The following is a 16280-nucleotide window of genomic DNA, read 5'->3' on the forward strand; positions in this document are numbered from 1 at the left end:
GACATTAAAAAGCATAAAAATATTACAATTACATGAAATAGAACATTTTAATGTATTTAAAACTTATTATTTCAGCATTTTTTTGGTATTTCGTATATTATATCGTCACTACTTTCAAACTTTGAGTTGTGCGGTCGAACGGATATCTCATCAAATTTGGCAACTTTTACTTAAAGTAAATGCAGCTTGTATGTTTGACTGTGAAGTTTCGATACTTCTTTCAAACAAATAAGAAGAATTTAAACAATGAAATTACATATATACAAAATAAACAAGTTTAAATAATGTGAATATTTATATAATAATAAATTATAGTTTAAATGCAGTTAAAGTGAACGTGAATGAAAAAGTTAAGAATGTGCTGAACTAAAACAACTGGTGACGACCCTAACGTCATCTTGTAACGTTTGTGGTAAACAGACATGCTAGCTTTGCTTGGGTCAGATCATACACACGAGTTTGACTAGTGTTTTACTATTAGAGCCTTCGGGGCAGCGGTTATGGTCGTACTTTTACGAAACAAAAAATACCAAAATGGAATATGATTAACATGTTTATGGAAAACGTCGCACATATTGTGCTATTTTAGTAGGTAGGTTAATTAAGCTAATCAGCTAACAACGTTAACGAGAGAGAAAGATAATTTGATAAGGGGATATTCCTAGCATTAAAACTAAGCTATGAATTATTATATATTTTTTAAATTAAAGCTATATACCCGTGTTAACTGACCTGTATATTGGATGTCATACTGTACGTTTTGTTTTTAGAAGACAGTATGAGTGGTCAAAAGCCTGCTCGACCTGACAGTGATGGCATTACTCCTCTGCAGCAGATGTTGGCTTCCTGCTCCGGGGCATTCCTCACCTCTCTGCTTGGTAAGACACACCTTTAGGATTGAACAGTATGTAGAACCAGCTCTAAATGCAGGTACTTGAAGGATGACATTGATTGTGCTTCAGGAATTTTGTCCTAGGTTTTTGTTTTTGGATTTGCATTTTTTTCCACAGAGTTTTGTACTTTTCTTTAAAAAATGACCTCATTAAAGACCACCTCGTTTCAAATTTTAAATACCGTACATTTTATACCTTTGTTACTCTTTAAAACTAAGATATTTTGTGAAAAGGGCTTTCCTTGTCAGGCATATACCATGCCATTTTATTTATAGAGCACTTAAAACAGCGACAAGGTCAACCAAAGTGCTGTACAGACAGAACAACAGGTAACACACAAAGCAGTATACAAAATAAAGTAAATCAAAATATAGACCTAAAACGATGCAGATAATAAATATGACGACTAACCAGTGTGAAGCAAACAGGTTCAAAACACAGATCATCTGGTGTTGAAAGCTACTGAATAGTAGTGTGTTTTTAAACGGGATTTGAAAACCGAGAGGAAGGGGACCTGTCTGACAAGCAGAGGTAACTCGTTCCAAAGTCTTGGTCCTGCTACAGAGAAGACCCTGTCACCTCTGTGCTTCAGATGAGTTCCTGGAACTGTGAGGAGCAACTGGTCTGCTGACCTCAGAGAACGTGGTGGGACATATGGCTGTAGCAGATGGGGGGGCAAAACTGTTCAGCGATTTGTAGACATGCAGGAGTATTTTGAACTGAATTCGAAGGTGAACCAGTAGCCAGTGCAGTGAGGCCAAAACTGGTGTAATGTGCTCTATTTTGCCTGTACTGGTTAAAAATAGGGCTGCTGCATTCTGGACAAGTTGTAGTCGTGCTATGGAGGTCTGACTGATACCAAACAGGAGTGAATTGCAGTAATCAAGCCTGGATGTAATGAATGCATGTATTACTGTCTCCATGTTATTTTTGGACAATATGTGCTTCAGTTTAGACAGCCGCCTCAGCTGGAAGAAGCATGATTTAACAATCATGTTTACATGACTGTTAAGTTTCAGGGAAGGGTCCATTATCACTCCCAGATTAGTGACTCTTTGTTTTTCTGACAGGGCTAGAGTAGAAAGGTCGATGCAGTGGTTTGTGATAGTGTCGTTGGGAGGGAACAACATGACTTCAGACTTCTTTTCATTGAAACTTAAGAAATTTAAAGCCATCCAGTCTCTGATGTCAGCCAGGGAGTCAAGCAGAGGTTGAATAGAGCATGTGCCATTGTGTCTTAGGGGGAAGTAAATTTGACAGTCATCGGCGTAGAAGTGAAAGGGTATGTTGTGTTTCCGGAAAATAGCACCAAGTGGCAGCAGGTATAGAAAGAATAGGAGGGGACCCAGGATGGATCCCTGCAGAACCCCCTATTTAAGCTCTGCCCCTGCAGAACTAAAATCCTTGATGGAGACACAAAAGGATCTGTCATCGAGGTAGGATCTGAACCAATCGAGGGCTGACCCTGTGATGCCCACCCACTGGTCCATCTTAGCAATGAGGATCTCATGGTCGATGGTGTCAAAGGCAGCTGTGAGGTCCAATAGGACAAGCAGCACAGAATGACTGGTATCTGTGGATATGAAGATGTCATTAAAAACCTTCAGTAGGGCAGTTTCAGTGCTGTGGAGAGGTTTAATATGGCCAGTATCTTAGAGATAATTGCTAATGCCTTTCCTGATTGACAATTTCACTTGATTATCAGCGTTTCTTAAATTTATGGAAGCTGTTGTTCATGTCAAATTTTGTTTTTATAATTTTAAGAACAATTGATGCCCAGATAAAAAAAATTCTATATTATCCTTAAATGTAAAATCTTAACCTGAAAGATAATTGACTTAATTGACTTTTTGCTCATAACTATTATAATTTGCAGCATATAGCTGGTCAAAAAACACTTTAGGTGTTTGTTAAGTTGGATTAAATGATTATGAGTCATTATTATAGTGCTTTTGTTCTCAATAGAATAATACTTGGGTTAAATGTTGGAGAACTTCTCTTGTTCTCTGACGTTGTGTACTCAAAAGAACCACAACTTATGGCAGCTGAAACTTTACATCTGGCATTTTACTTGCAAGGTCAGATTTCAAGACAGGTTACAGTTACAGTACAGACCCTTTCCAAATAATTAGAATATCATGGAACGTTGTTTAACTTCCATAATGCCATTCAAAAAGTAAATCTTTAATAGATGATAGATTCAGGGCCCACAATTTAAACAATTTCAAGTATTTGTTTATTTTTACATAATTTGGGCTTCCAGCTCATGAAACCCACGAAAACAAGAATTCAAAAAATTAGAATACTCTGAAGACATCAGCCCAAATTTTGCAGGGCATGAATGTTTTACAGATGTCAAACTCCAGGTCTCGAGAGCTGGAGTCCTGCAACTTTTAGACGTGTCTCTTATGCCACACAGCCGAATCAAATAAGGAGGTCATTAGCAGGACTTTGGAGAACTTGACTGCACTGAGAAGCTCATTCAGTCATACGATTCAGCTGTGTGGCATCAGAGACACATCTAAAAGTTAAAGGACTCTGGACCTTGAGGTCTGGAGTTTTACACCCTGTGTGACACACTAATCATCTACTAAACTCAAAGCACCTTCAGGTTTCCCCAGGTGTCATTAAATTGCTTCAGTTTGGTTCAGTTTGTTCGGTTCAATATGGGGAAGACTGCAGACAGAACTGGCCAGAAGACCATCACTGATACCCTCCATAGGATGGGTAAGCCACAAAAGTTCATAACTAATGAGGCTGGCTGTTCACAGAGTGCTGTGTCCAAGCATATCAATGTAAAGTCTAGTGGAAGGGCAAAATGTGGCAGGAGAAGATACACCAGTAAAAGAGATGACCGTGGGCTTCAGCTGATTATCAAACAGAGAAGATTCCAGAATCTGGCAGAGATCCAGAAAGAGTGGGATGAGGCGAGAGTCACAGCTTCAAAAACCACCGCATTCAGATGAATCCGGGATATGGGCTACAACTGGTGGGTTCCTCGGTCCTCTTTTCCGATGAAAGTAAAGTGCGTCTTTCATTTGGAAATCAAGGTACAAGGGTTTGGAGGAAGAAGGGTGAGGAACAGAGCCCATACTGCTTGAGGTCCAGTGTGAAATATCCACAGTCAGTCATGATTTGGGGTGCAATATGTCCAGTGCAGGTGTTGGTAAACTCTACTTTCTTAAATCCAAGGTCACCGCAACATTCTACCAGAATGTTTTAGAGGACTTCATGATTCCTTCTGTTGAGGATCTGTATGGAGATGCAGATTTCATCTTCCAGCAGGACCTGGCCCGTGCCCATGCTGCCAGAAGCACCAAAACCTGGTTTGATGCCCATGCCACAGTGCTTGACTGGCCAGCCAACTCACCGGACCTAAACCCCATTGAGAATCAATTGGGGTAATCTCAAGAGGAAAATTAGGGGCACCAGACCCAACAACAAAGAAGAGCTGACAGCAAGCATCAAGGAAATCTGGGCTTCCATAACTCCCAGTCAATGCCACAGGCTGATTGTCTCAATGTCACGTCACATCGAGGCAGTGATTAAGACAAAGGGATTCCCAACCAAGTATTGAAGATTAACATAATTTTGAAAGTACCATATTTTGATTTTTGTTGAGATCCTAATTTCTTTCTTCTGTAAAAACTGAGAATTGGTGTGGGCTGATGTCTTCAGAGTATTCTAATTTTTTGGATTTCTGTTTTCATGGGTTTCATGAGCTGGAAGCCCAAATTATGTAAAAATAAACAAATACTTGAAATTGTTTAAATTGTGGCCCCTGAATCTATCATCTATTAAAGATTAACTTTTTGAATGGAATTATGGAAGTTAAACAACTTTCTATGATATTCTATTTTTTGGAAAGTGTCTGTATATATAAATGTATATGGTATACATAAATGTACACACATGGAAACCAGTCACAGAAATAAGCCACGTTTTCCGCTCACTTTTATATCCTCCTCAGTTCAGCAGAGTTCAGGGGGTGTCTTTGAAGTCAGCTGCAGTCATATAACTCTTTGTTTGCACAAACATATGGTTCATGGGCATCTAAGATTCATCCTTCAGTTCGAGACGAGAGTGTTTAGGCAGACAGTTTGTTTGTTTTGGGAGACAACCCACCTCCTTCCTTATGCACGCTCAATAATACAGTCGGTCCTCTGGATGGATTCTTCTTTGTTGAAAAGTTTCGTCTTTTATCCAAAAGACTTCTTCAGTCTTATAGACTGATATAAGTGATAAACCCAGCTCCTTGTTCTCAGGGCAGAGGGGAAGAATGTTCTCAGCCACAATAATAAAAACATCCATAACCTTAGACCAAAAATTCCCTGACATTTGAAAAAAAAAATCTATTTTAGAAAATACAGATAATGTGGAATAATCTGTAAATTATGAGACTTATTTGTAGAAACTAGATGCATGTTGTTTTGTTTTTTTATTTAGTGTTTTGCATCACTTGAGATGCAGTTCGTTGTATGTTTTGCATGAAAAAAAAAGACGTTTAGGAAAACGGGTGTAAGTAAAATTGCTACCCTTGTTGAATAAGCACTGAAGTGTACACGTAAGTTCAGGCTGAGCAAGTATTCATTGTTTTTCCAGTCACACCTTTTGATGTCGTAAAGATCCGACTTCAAGCACAGAAAAATACCTTCTTCAAAGGTAAAAATTAATACCGGTACTAATTTGAATTGTGTTTACACACTTTAATGTGGTCTTATAATATAATACTTGTACTTTACATGTACTTTTTTCCCCAATATCTTTTAGGCAGATATTTTCTCTACTCTAATGGACTTATGGACTATGTATGTGTGTGTGAAAATGGCTGGTCTAGAGCCCATGGTCACTTCAGTGGCACCTTTGTAAGATTTTTACACATACATTTCACAATCTATAATAATAATAATTTTTTAATGTTTAAAGATGGAAGATATAAGTTCTCCATCAAATCACGCAGTGAAATCACATAATTTCAATCTTCAACTGCACTGACTCTTCACTCAATATCTCTGCAGGATGCCTTCTACAAAATAGTGCGCTGTGAGGGAGTCAGGGCCTTATGGAGCGGGCTGCCTCCAACACTGTGAGTATAAAGTCTTCTGTTGCTTTCAGTCTATTTTTGCCTTTGTTGAGGCCAAAACAGGTTCACATTTAGGTTGCTCTGTTGAAATTAGGCAAATATGATTACTGGCAAGTTCAATTTTATCAAGCCTGTGGCTCGTGCTCGTAACGTGCATTTAACGTGAAGTTGAACTAGACGTGGACTTTGTGTTCTGTCTGAACTTGAAAGTCAACATTTCAAGTTCCAAGTCAGAAAACTCATCTGGAATGCCTCCCAAAGTCAGAACTCCGACTCAGAAAGTCAAAGCTTTTTGACCAGTCCTGACTTCAAAATCCAACCTAGTGCGTGAAAATCTTTTAATTTCTAGAGTAATGAACATTTTATTTTCACTTCTGTCTTTTTGTATGTCAGTGATTTAGTCACACTCACGGTACTGTCCAAATATAATTAGTACACATGTTTCTACAGTGTTTTGAATGCTTAAAATGCAGAGAAGTGTGTTTTTATTGGCTTACATTGTTTATAGTAAATCTCACGTTTTCTGACTTGCATCTGGAACATGGATCAGGTCTGAAAATTAAATAGAACACAGCATTTGTTTCAAGCTACCCCATCATTTCTAAATGGGGACTTTACAATGTTGTCATCGCTCCGTGTCTTTCCAGTGTGATGGCAGTGCCCGCCACTGTGATTTACTTCACGTCTTATGACCAGTTGTGTGCAGTGCTGAGGATGAGGATGGGAGATCATGCCCAGGAGGCTCCACTCTTAGCAGGAGCTATAGCCAGAGGTGAGCTGATCGCTAGTCATTCAGACATCCAGCTGCTGAAAGTGCTTCGAGCTTCAGCATCACTTGTTGTTAATCGTCTGTATGCAGCGTGTTTGGACGGATTAGCTCAGTGTAACAAAGATACTTAGATTAAAACATATATTTTGACCTGTTAATGAGAGTTTGTACTTCAGCCAAATACATTTGTAGCAGATTTAATGTTTAGAATTTAATTTCCTGGTTATAATCCAAGCACAAGCTCTAATATACTTATTTGTCCTTTGGCCTTGGCTGTATGAAATATTGTCTCACACTAGAGTTTATTAAAAAAGGTGATGAATGTTCTTACCTGATCCACTTCGTCTCTAGTATTAATAACTGCCTGTAATGTTTTTTTTTTATTATTCATTTTTTTTCTTTCGGCCGTTCCGTTCTTGAGGGGTCGCCACAGCGATCCAACTCGCACAAATAAAATTGTTTTTACGCCGGATGCCTTTCCTGACACAACCACCGAGCTACCACAGCCCTCTGTGTGGAGCAGAGAGCTGCCATCTAGGGTGCATGGGGGAGCAGATGATGGGGGTTAAGGGCCTTAATCAAGGGCCCAGAGTGGGGCAAATGAGGATGGAGGCAGGTGTAGGTGTTTCACCTTTCCCACCCACATTTTGATGTCATCGGTCCGTGGGGTTGAACCTGCGACTTTTCGATCACACTTTCTCTAACCTCTGCGCCACCACGCCCCCACTAATAGTTATTATATTTTATTAAATTAATTCTCTAAATGAAAATAAATGCTTTTATTGAAGCTTTTTTTTCCTCTTTTAGTGTCACTTGTTTTCCAGTGTTTAGTTTTTTTGCGATGTTCTGTTTGGAGCGGCTCATCAGCAGCTTTGCTTCGTTTTTGTTTCAGTGGGTTCAGCCACAGTGATCAGTCCTCTGGAGCTGATCCGCACCAAGCTGCAGTCTCAGAAACAGTCGTACAGGGAGCTGACTGACTGCATCCGCTCTGCGGTGGAGGCTGAAGGCTGGCGGTCTCTCTGGAGGGGTCTGGGGCCCACGCTGCTCCGAGACGTGCCCTTCTCAGCCATGTACTGGTACAACTATGAGAGAAGCAAGAGCTGGCTGTGTGAGCGGTACAAAACCAGCAAGCCCACATTTAGCATCGCCTTCATATCTGGAGCGGTGTCGGGATCTGTGAGTGTCCGATGCTTTTCTTTAGTGCCCACTATTTAGAAACAATTGGGTCTTGATTAAAATCATATCAATTTGATAAATGGTTTGCTTAATTCAGATTTTCTGTTTCAGATTGCAGCCATCGTTACTCTACCATTTGATGTGGTCAAAACAAGAAGGCAGGTTGAACTTGGGGAACTGCAAGCAAAGAATTGTAATTATTACCCAGTTTATTGATTGTTTACATGAATGTTTAATCATGTTAATGCTTTCACTTCGTTAACTATGAAGGATTTTAGTCCTTCACTCTAAAATGTTATTTTTGATGAAATTTAGTTGTTAAAGAATTTAAGGTGCCCATAAACACATTTAAAAAGCACCTGACTGGCACGTGATTACCAGTCGACAGGGTCACAAGAAGCTCCCTGCACAGCCACACATTTTAAACGGGCAGAAATCGAGTTTCAGAAAGTCTTAATACAGTCTCTTTAGGAAGAAGTTGAACCAACAGAAACAAGTTTAAAACCCATCTTTTCTGGATTGTGTTGTCAAACAGGAAACTCTTTCATATTATATGACTGCAGTTGGCTTTAAGATTATAAACCAGCAGAGCTCAACTAAAAGTCTTATCCTTTCAGTGCCATGCAAGTCGTCCATGTCCACCTTCAGCATGATGAAAAATATTGTGGCGCACGACGGATTTAAGGGGCTGTTTGCAGGTGCAAATATGTCTGATTTTACAGTTGTATCCATGTGGATTATAATCGTGTTAATAATTGTTCTCTCTCTGCCAGGTTTCTTGCCCAGGTTGATCAAAGTTGCGCCAGCCTGTGCGATCATGATCAGCTCTTACGAGTTCGGAAAAAGCTTTTTCCGCAAACACAATCAGGAGAGGATACTGAGGTCGCCGCAGTCCAGTAACACGTGACCAATTGACAAATCACTGTGTAGGGGAAAAAAGTTTAATGTTGCCAAAGGAAAACGCAGAAGTAGGAGGGAAAAACAAACTATTTAATCTTTTATTGTACAGAAATATATTAAAGATGATTCAATTGTATATTAAATACTTAGTAATATAACTCATCCTAAAATCTGTGTACAACCAATTGAAATTATATTTATCCATCTAAACAAGGTTTAGATTGTTAGATTTAACAGCTAGCAGATGGCAGCCATTGTTTTGTTAAATCCTCATATGTGTTCTTTGTGATCATGTGCACTATGCCTAATGTCCTTAAATTAGAGAAGTAAATATTTTTTTGACTTTGCATGAGCCAGTGTAGATGGACTGTGTAACAGGGACGCTTCACTGTGTCAGTAAAGCACTTCTAAAAGCAATAACTGACTCCGTTTACAGGAGGAGACTGACAAATAAACAAGTGACCTCTCAAATGCTACTGATTTTCCTTTTATTGGTCTTGCAAGTTTTACCACTCCCAACACTTCCTGTTGATCAAAAACTCATACTGGTGTCAAAGGAAGTTGAGTTTATTTAAAATGACGAACAAAAAGGAAATTACATGGACAGATTGCAAGTCCATCACAGGGACAGATGGAGACAACCATTTACTCACACCTAGGGACAATTTAGTTACCAATCAGCCTAACATACATGTTTTTGGTCTGTGGGAGGAAACCGGAGTACCTGGAAAAAACCCACGCATGCACGGAATGAACATGCAAGCTCCACCCAGAAAGGCCCCCGGACCGGGATTTGAGCCAGGGACCTGCTCGCTGAGCGGCAGCAGCTCTACCAGTTGCGCCACCGTATCATTAAAAGTGAAAAACTGTATTTTAATAATTAAAGCAGGTTTATGAAACTTGCAAAAGGGACCCAAAATGTTTAAAAATCATTCAAGGGTTAATTTTAGTCAATACATGAACTGATATCTGACATTTTCTTGGCTGCAGGATCCTCACCTCAAAGATTATCAAAATTATTTCTCTGTTTCAAAATTAGCTAGCTGTCATGAGGAGTCTGCACTAAACAAAATATGATTTTTTTTTAAGCAAAATGAGAAGTGATAAAAATATTTTACATTGAAAATATCATTTTGGGGGTGGAGGACAGATACGATGGTAGCAAGGGCCATATTTGGCCTTCAGGCCTCAAGTTTGACACGTGAAGGAATCCAGAACTGCAGGGTGAGTTCACCTGAGAACAAAACAATGTGATGAAACATGATTCACAGCTTTTACAAAATAATCCTGGTGCAAAACAAAAAGACAAACGACATAAATTAATAAAGCAATGGCTTATTACTCAGCTGGAGCTGTAAAAAAGCAAATAAAAGTTTTTGTGACTGTTGGAAAGTTTTACCAGTAATCCTCCAGACTGCAGCCCTAATCTGAGTCATCTTTTAACACTAGTTTAAAAAAATCTTTGCAATACTGAAATGTGAATATGGGCACAATTTAACTTTTTTTTCAAGGGATATTTTAAAGCAGGGTTCTGTGGCGAGGTTATGAATAATACTTGTCGATATCTTTTTGAACAGCTTGTGAATAAATGCAGTTTAATTTGATCGGACTGACGAGCATCGTGTGGCTTCTGAGCAGGGTGGATTGCTGTCGCCTTAAAGCAACTCTGGGATCAAACATTTTAAAGTACCGATATTGTATGCAAACACTATTTTAAAAATTATTATTATCGGCTAAGCATCAATTTTGCATTACACAATTAAAATGAAAAAAGTCTTTATTTGCCATTTGCCCTCAAACGCAAAGGAATTCTTGTGCAGAGCTTAGAGTTAAGACAAAACAGGATCAATAATGAAAGGACAAATAAAAACGAGAGTCGCATGCTACTTATATTGCACTGTTCATGTAAAACATTTACATAAAGTTTGATGGCTTTTTTCAACTTCGATCACATTCAGCATGAACAGCTATTTCAGCCAGGATAACTGTAAAATCCAGTGAAGTTTATGAAATGGCTCTTACAACATTCCTGCTAGCCGTTAGCTCGTCAGTCTGATCAGAGTTAAACTTTCTCCAAACTGAGGTTTTACTTTCAGAGAGATGTCTGCAACAAGGAAGGAATTGAGGTTTGTAAGCTTTCAACAACCCCACGTAAAAAAAAAAAAAATCTGATCTACCCATTTTAATTTATAAGGCAGGACGTAAATAATGCAAAACTTTACAAACACAGCAAAATATTTTTCACCCATAAGGTTTCGTTTATAGATCTTCAGTGTCAGCCGGGACGTTATTCAGTCAGACGAAGCTGCTCCACAACTCGCCGACATCTCGTCAGGCTCTGGGCTCCACATTCAGGACATATCAGAGAAAATCAGCTTTACAAACAAAGAGTTCCTGGATAGCTCCTCGTCCTCTATGAAGGAGTGACCCCTGGACTGCTGATCTCTGTCGCCGGACTGGCTAAACACTCGCTTGACTTCAGGCTGGCCAGAGACTTGTAGCTGGTCACCGAGGTCAGGGAGCCACACAGACCCCTGAGTGATGGAGTTTCCTCCTTACCTGAAAGACAAGGTACATGTGATTATTGTTCAGGTGAAGAGATGAAGTCCTCTTTTTGTTTTAATTTGTTAGAGGAGCCATGCCTTGGTGAGGCCACTGTGTGCTGGCCAGCCTGGACTCCAGAGGCAACGTGTTCGAAGGTCCGAGAGACGCCTGAGAGAGGCTCATGTCTGTGGACAGCTGCTCCAGACTCTGGAAACTCTTCCTGCCAGAAGACGACAGAGAAACACACAATGAAGAAATGCACTCACTGCTTGTAGAAGGGGAATCTTTAGCCTTTGAATGTAGTAAAATGTTGTGGCTTTGTCTTTATTTTTTGATTTGACTATTCAATAGTAAAGCACCCAGTGTTGCCAGATAGAGTCAAGGTTTTCCAGCCCAAAATGTTAAAAACCGCCAAATCACACAAAAATCTGCCCAGTCAATATATTCTTACAGTATATTTACTGTTTGTACATGAACGCACATCAGTACAAGCCAAGGTAATTTAACAATATGTGGCAAAATGGAACAATCCAGCAAAAATCCTCACAGAGTTTCCAGCAAAATCAGAATGAAAACCACCCAATTGGCAGTAAACTGCCCAATCTGGCAAAACTGAAAGCACTATGTTAATCCACCGATTCCTGCTGTGGGATTATTCCCCACATAGTTCTGTAACATTATGTAGGCATGGCATATGACTCAAAAACTGCTTGGGCGTTACACTTGGAGGAACAATCTGTGCATTTGCAGTAAACCTTTAGTACCAAACTAAAGTTCAGAGTCATTTCTTTATATTTTGCTCCTAAGCAGCTGGACTTCCTTGTGATCTTTACGCTGGTCCTAAACAGTAGTTTATCATGCAAACCGGATTCCTAAAAAGTTGGGACACTAAACAAATTGTGAATAAAAACTGAATGCAATGATGTGGAGATGGCAAATGTCAATATTTTATTCGTAATATAACATAGGTGACAGATCACATGTTTAATCTGAGTAAATGTAACATTTTAAAGGAAAAATATGTTGATTCAAAATTTCACAGTGTCAACAAATCCCAAAAAAGTTGGGACAAGTATCAATAAGTGGCTGGAAAAAGGAAATTGAACATATAACGAACAGCTGGAAGACCAATTAACACTAATTAGGTCAATTGACAACATGATTGGGTATAAAAAGAGCTTCTCAGAGTGTCAGTGTCTCTCAGAAGCCAAGATGGTAAGAGGATCATCAATTCCACAGTTGTTGCGCAGAAAGATAGTGCAGCAATACCAGAATGGTGTTACCCAGCGTAAAATAGCAAAGACTTTTAAGTTATCATCATCAACCGTGCATAATATCATCAAAAGATTCAGAGAATCTGGAACAATTGCTGTGCGTAAGGGTCAAGGCCATAAAACTCTACTGGATGCTCATGATCTCCGGGCCCTTAAACGTCACTGCACCTCAAACAGGAATGCCACTGTCAAGGAAATAACAGAATGGGCTCAGGAATACTTTCAGAAAGCATTGTCAGTGAATACAATCCACCGTGCCATCCGCCGTTGCCAGCTGAAACTCTACAGTGCAAAGAGGAAGCCATTTCTAAGCAAGCTCCACAAGCTCAGACGTTTGCACTGGGCCAGGGGTCATTTAAAATGGAGAGTGGCAAAATGGAAGACTGTTCTGTGGTCAGATGAGTCACGATTTGAAGTCCTTAATGGAACACTGGGACGCCATGTCATCCGGACCAGAGAGGACAAGGATAGCCCAAGTTGTTATCAACGCTCCGTTCAGAAGCCTGCATCACTGATGGTATGGGGTTGCATGAGCACTTGTGGCATGGGCAGCTTGCATGTCTGGAAAGGCACCATTAATGCAGAGAACTATGTTCAGGTTCTAGAACAACATATGCTCCCATCTAGACGTCATCTCTTTCAGGGAAGACCCTGCATTTTTCAACACGATAATGCCAGCCCACATTCTGCAGCAATCACAACATCATGGCTACGTAGGAGAAGGATCCGGGTACTGAAATGGCCAGCCTGCAGTCCAGATCTTTCACCTATAGAGAACATTTGGCGCATCATAAAGAGGAAGGTGCGATAAAGAAGGCCCAAGACGATTGAAAAGTTAGAGGCCTGTATTAGACATGAATGGGAGAGCATTCCTATTTCTAAACTTGAGAAACTGGTCTCCTCTGTCCCCAGACATCTGTTGAGAGTTCTAAGAAGAAGGGGGGATGCCACACAGTGGTAAAAATGGACTTGTCCCAACTTTTTTGAATTTGTTGACGCCATGAAATTTGGAAACAACAGATTTTTCCCTTAAAATGACACATTCTATCAGTTTAAACTTTTGATCTGTGATTTGTGTTCTATTCTGAATAAAATATTAGATGTTGGCACCTCCACATCATTGCATTCGGTTTTTATTCACAATTTGTTTAGTGTCCCAACTTTTTTGGAATCCGGTTTGTACTTTGTGAAGGGTTTTTAAAGGTTTTTTTTTTTTTGGTCTTGGCTATTTTTTCACTCATTTTCTGTACCTGACCGTTTTCAAATGATTAGTTCACTTAATCCTGACTTGTGAATTATTAGGCAAAATAGGCTCCTAAACTCAAGGGATGAGCCAGTGCTGTGTCAGCATGCTGACAGGCAATTAGCAAACAACTAATTTTAAATTGGACCTTTAGGGCTGGACTAAGAATGAGTGAAAAAGCAGTCCAAGTCTAAAATAAAAACACTAAAATAGAACTTTTAAAAAGCCTAAAAAACTAGTCATCATGATAAATGATTAACAAAATAATACGACAAGTTTAAAAGTTATTTAAAAGGGAGTTTGTAGCTTATGCTCGGCTCTGTATCCCTACAGATTTTGTCATTCTCTTAATGCATTCATTGTGTTTTTGTAGTATAAAGAGTTGTGGGCATGTAGTTTACAACCAATAAACAGTGAACTGAACCTGTGAGCTGAACGTGCAGAAGTGATAACATCTGAACTGCAGCACGCTGGTTTGGAAACAACGGTTCATTAAAAAGTGAGAAACTGTCTGAACGGTAAAGCACGACAGCTGAACTGGTGAAAACCCATGTGAAAATGTTAGCTGAACAGAATCACACAAGCTGTTTGACTTTTTTTTTTTATCGACCTACTCTTCCCACTGCCCCGTGCTCTTCCTGTACATCAGCGTATCCAAGGCAACAGCATTGCCGTCCAAGGCTGCCGGAGACGGCCACTGATTGGTCAGATGGGCTGTTAACTCCTGTCTGGACCTCAGATCGTTGTTCTTCAGCACAGTCCTGAAAATACAACATAAGGTTAGCAAATGTTCTCACCAAACAAGACCTGAGAGAGGAAACAAAAAGCTCTATGGTGGGTGAATGGGGTTTGTTTTTTTTTTTGGTTGTTGTTGATTTTGCAAGATGAAACAACCTACTACAGCGTTTCGTTCTGATGAATAAATTGAGCAAAGCGTAATTTTTATTCCTCTAAAAGTCAATAATTCTAATAATAATCATCTTTCTCTGTGACCACAAACATCTCTTGCTGAATTTAAAATAAACCTCAGGAACCCAAACACATCTTTTCAGAGATTTATGGTGCATTTTGAGATGTTTAGGTGATTTAAACTTGGAACAGGAATAACAATCATTATCTGTACTTTATTACAGCGAACATGGTGTGAAGATGAAGTTTTATTTACATGTCGTCATGTGAATTTCAGGGTGAAAGATGGGGGGGAGGGGGGTGACTGTATGCTGCATGTAAGTTTAACGGTCATGTGCCCATGTGGTGGTAAAGACCGCAGAGTAAATCATTATTTAGATCCATTTATAAACTATTCTTTTAACTTTACTTTCAATGTCATTTTAGAGGAGAATCATGGGAAAAGAGCAGTAGAGTTAAAGATATTTGATACTTTGACCTAAAGCTTTTATTCCTATAAACAATAAATAATCATTTAATTGTATTTAAAGCAACTGTCATCATTAACTCCAACATCTCCACACATCATGTGTAAGGATAAGCCTCTGAAATCCTAAATTAGTGTCATCCAACCCTTTTAAAATTGGGGACAGCCTATTAAGGCAGCCACCTATTATTATCCACCTGACAAGGGTTTCTTAACTTTAGATCTGACTCTTCCATCAACTTTAATGCAGGCCGAACCACAATGCATACCCCCACAAATGTTATATCAAAACGACCAGCTCGATGTGTGCTACTTTTATTGGCGATTAGAGCTACCGTGGCGACGTAATTTGCAAGCAAAAATGCCATTTTTATTAGTCATTTTTTTATAGACTCTGGTTGCAAATCAAATCTCTAAGATGGCCACCTGAGCTAAAAAAAGGAAAAATACTGTAAATCAGCCAGTTTTAGAGATAATGAGCTGCATATTTATGTGATTGTAGCTGAGAACGTTCCCCATCACATACTGAATACAAATAAAAAAATCCAAGATGGCCACCATAGCTTAAAAGAAAAAAAAATGACAATAACTCATTGATATTTTGCGCTGAAGTTTGGTATGGTGGTAGCTCAAAGCAAAACCCGAACACTTAGTACAGTAGTCCCTCGCTATTTAGATGTGTTTGTCGTGGACTCGCTCTATCGCGGTTCTTCAAATAAGATTGGACATGACACACAATTGGCTGCTTGATGGATGAGCCGCACGATGAGCATGACATTTTTATTTAAAATAAACTGTTTTAAATTATTTGGCACCTCCTGCACCTTTGTGCAGCCCTTACTATAGGATAAACTTCGTGCTGCAGCTGATCAGCTGTTCTCTGTGCAGAGCTGAGAAGTGGGCGTGGCCAAGAGCGCTTGCAGGTGGCAGAGAGCAGACGAGGAAGGGATATGGAATCATGACATTCTGTGCTCTTTTAGAGCGTTTAGAATTTAGAAACATTGTTTAGAATATTGTAAGAGT

The 16280-nt window shown here is 39.4% G+C and overlaps 2 protein-coding genes across 2 annotated transcripts in view; one reads left to right on the forward strand and one right to left on the reverse strand.

Annotated features, from left to right (window-relative positions):
* Positions 1 to 356: 356 nt before the first annotated feature.
* Positions 357 to 8883, forward strand: slc25a40 (solute carrier family 25 member 40). Its single transcript, XM_037676960.1, is given in 9 exon segments — positions 357 to 592; positions 774 to 878; positions 5496 to 5758; positions 5912 to 5979; positions 6624 to 6748; positions 7638 to 7921; positions 8033 to 8114; positions 8539 to 8619; positions 8695 to 8883. Coding segments are annotated over 8 exon segments (1137 nt in total). The 5' UTR covers positions 357 to 592; positions 774 to 778; the 3' UTR covers positions 8829 to 8883.
* A 1998-nt stretch (positions 8884 to 10881) lies between these two features.
* The window catches only part of rundc3b (RUN domain containing 3b), an 18920-nt gene continuing 13521 nt past the window's right edge, over positions 10882 to 16280 (reverse strand). The window contains exons 9-11 of the mRNA XM_037676961.1: positions 14497 to 14643; positions 11464 to 11585; positions 10882 to 11380 (exon numbers count right to left, since the gene is read on the reverse strand). Coding sequence (XP_037532889.1) covers positions 11235 to 11380; positions 11464 to 11585; positions 14497 to 14643 — 415 coding nt within the window. The 3' untranslated portion in view covers positions 10882 to 11234. The remainder of the gene's footprint in view (positions 11381 to 11463; positions 11586 to 14496; positions 14644 to 16280) is intronic.

This window comes from Nematolebias whitei, chromosome 5 (genome assembly GCF_014905685.2).
Source record: "Nematolebias whitei isolate Nwh7 chromosome 5, NemWhi1, whole genome shotgun sequence".
In the NCBI taxonomy this organism is placed as follows: domain Eukaryota; kingdom Metazoa; phylum Chordata; class Actinopteri; order Cyprinodontiformes; family Rivulidae; genus Nematolebias; species Nematolebias whitei.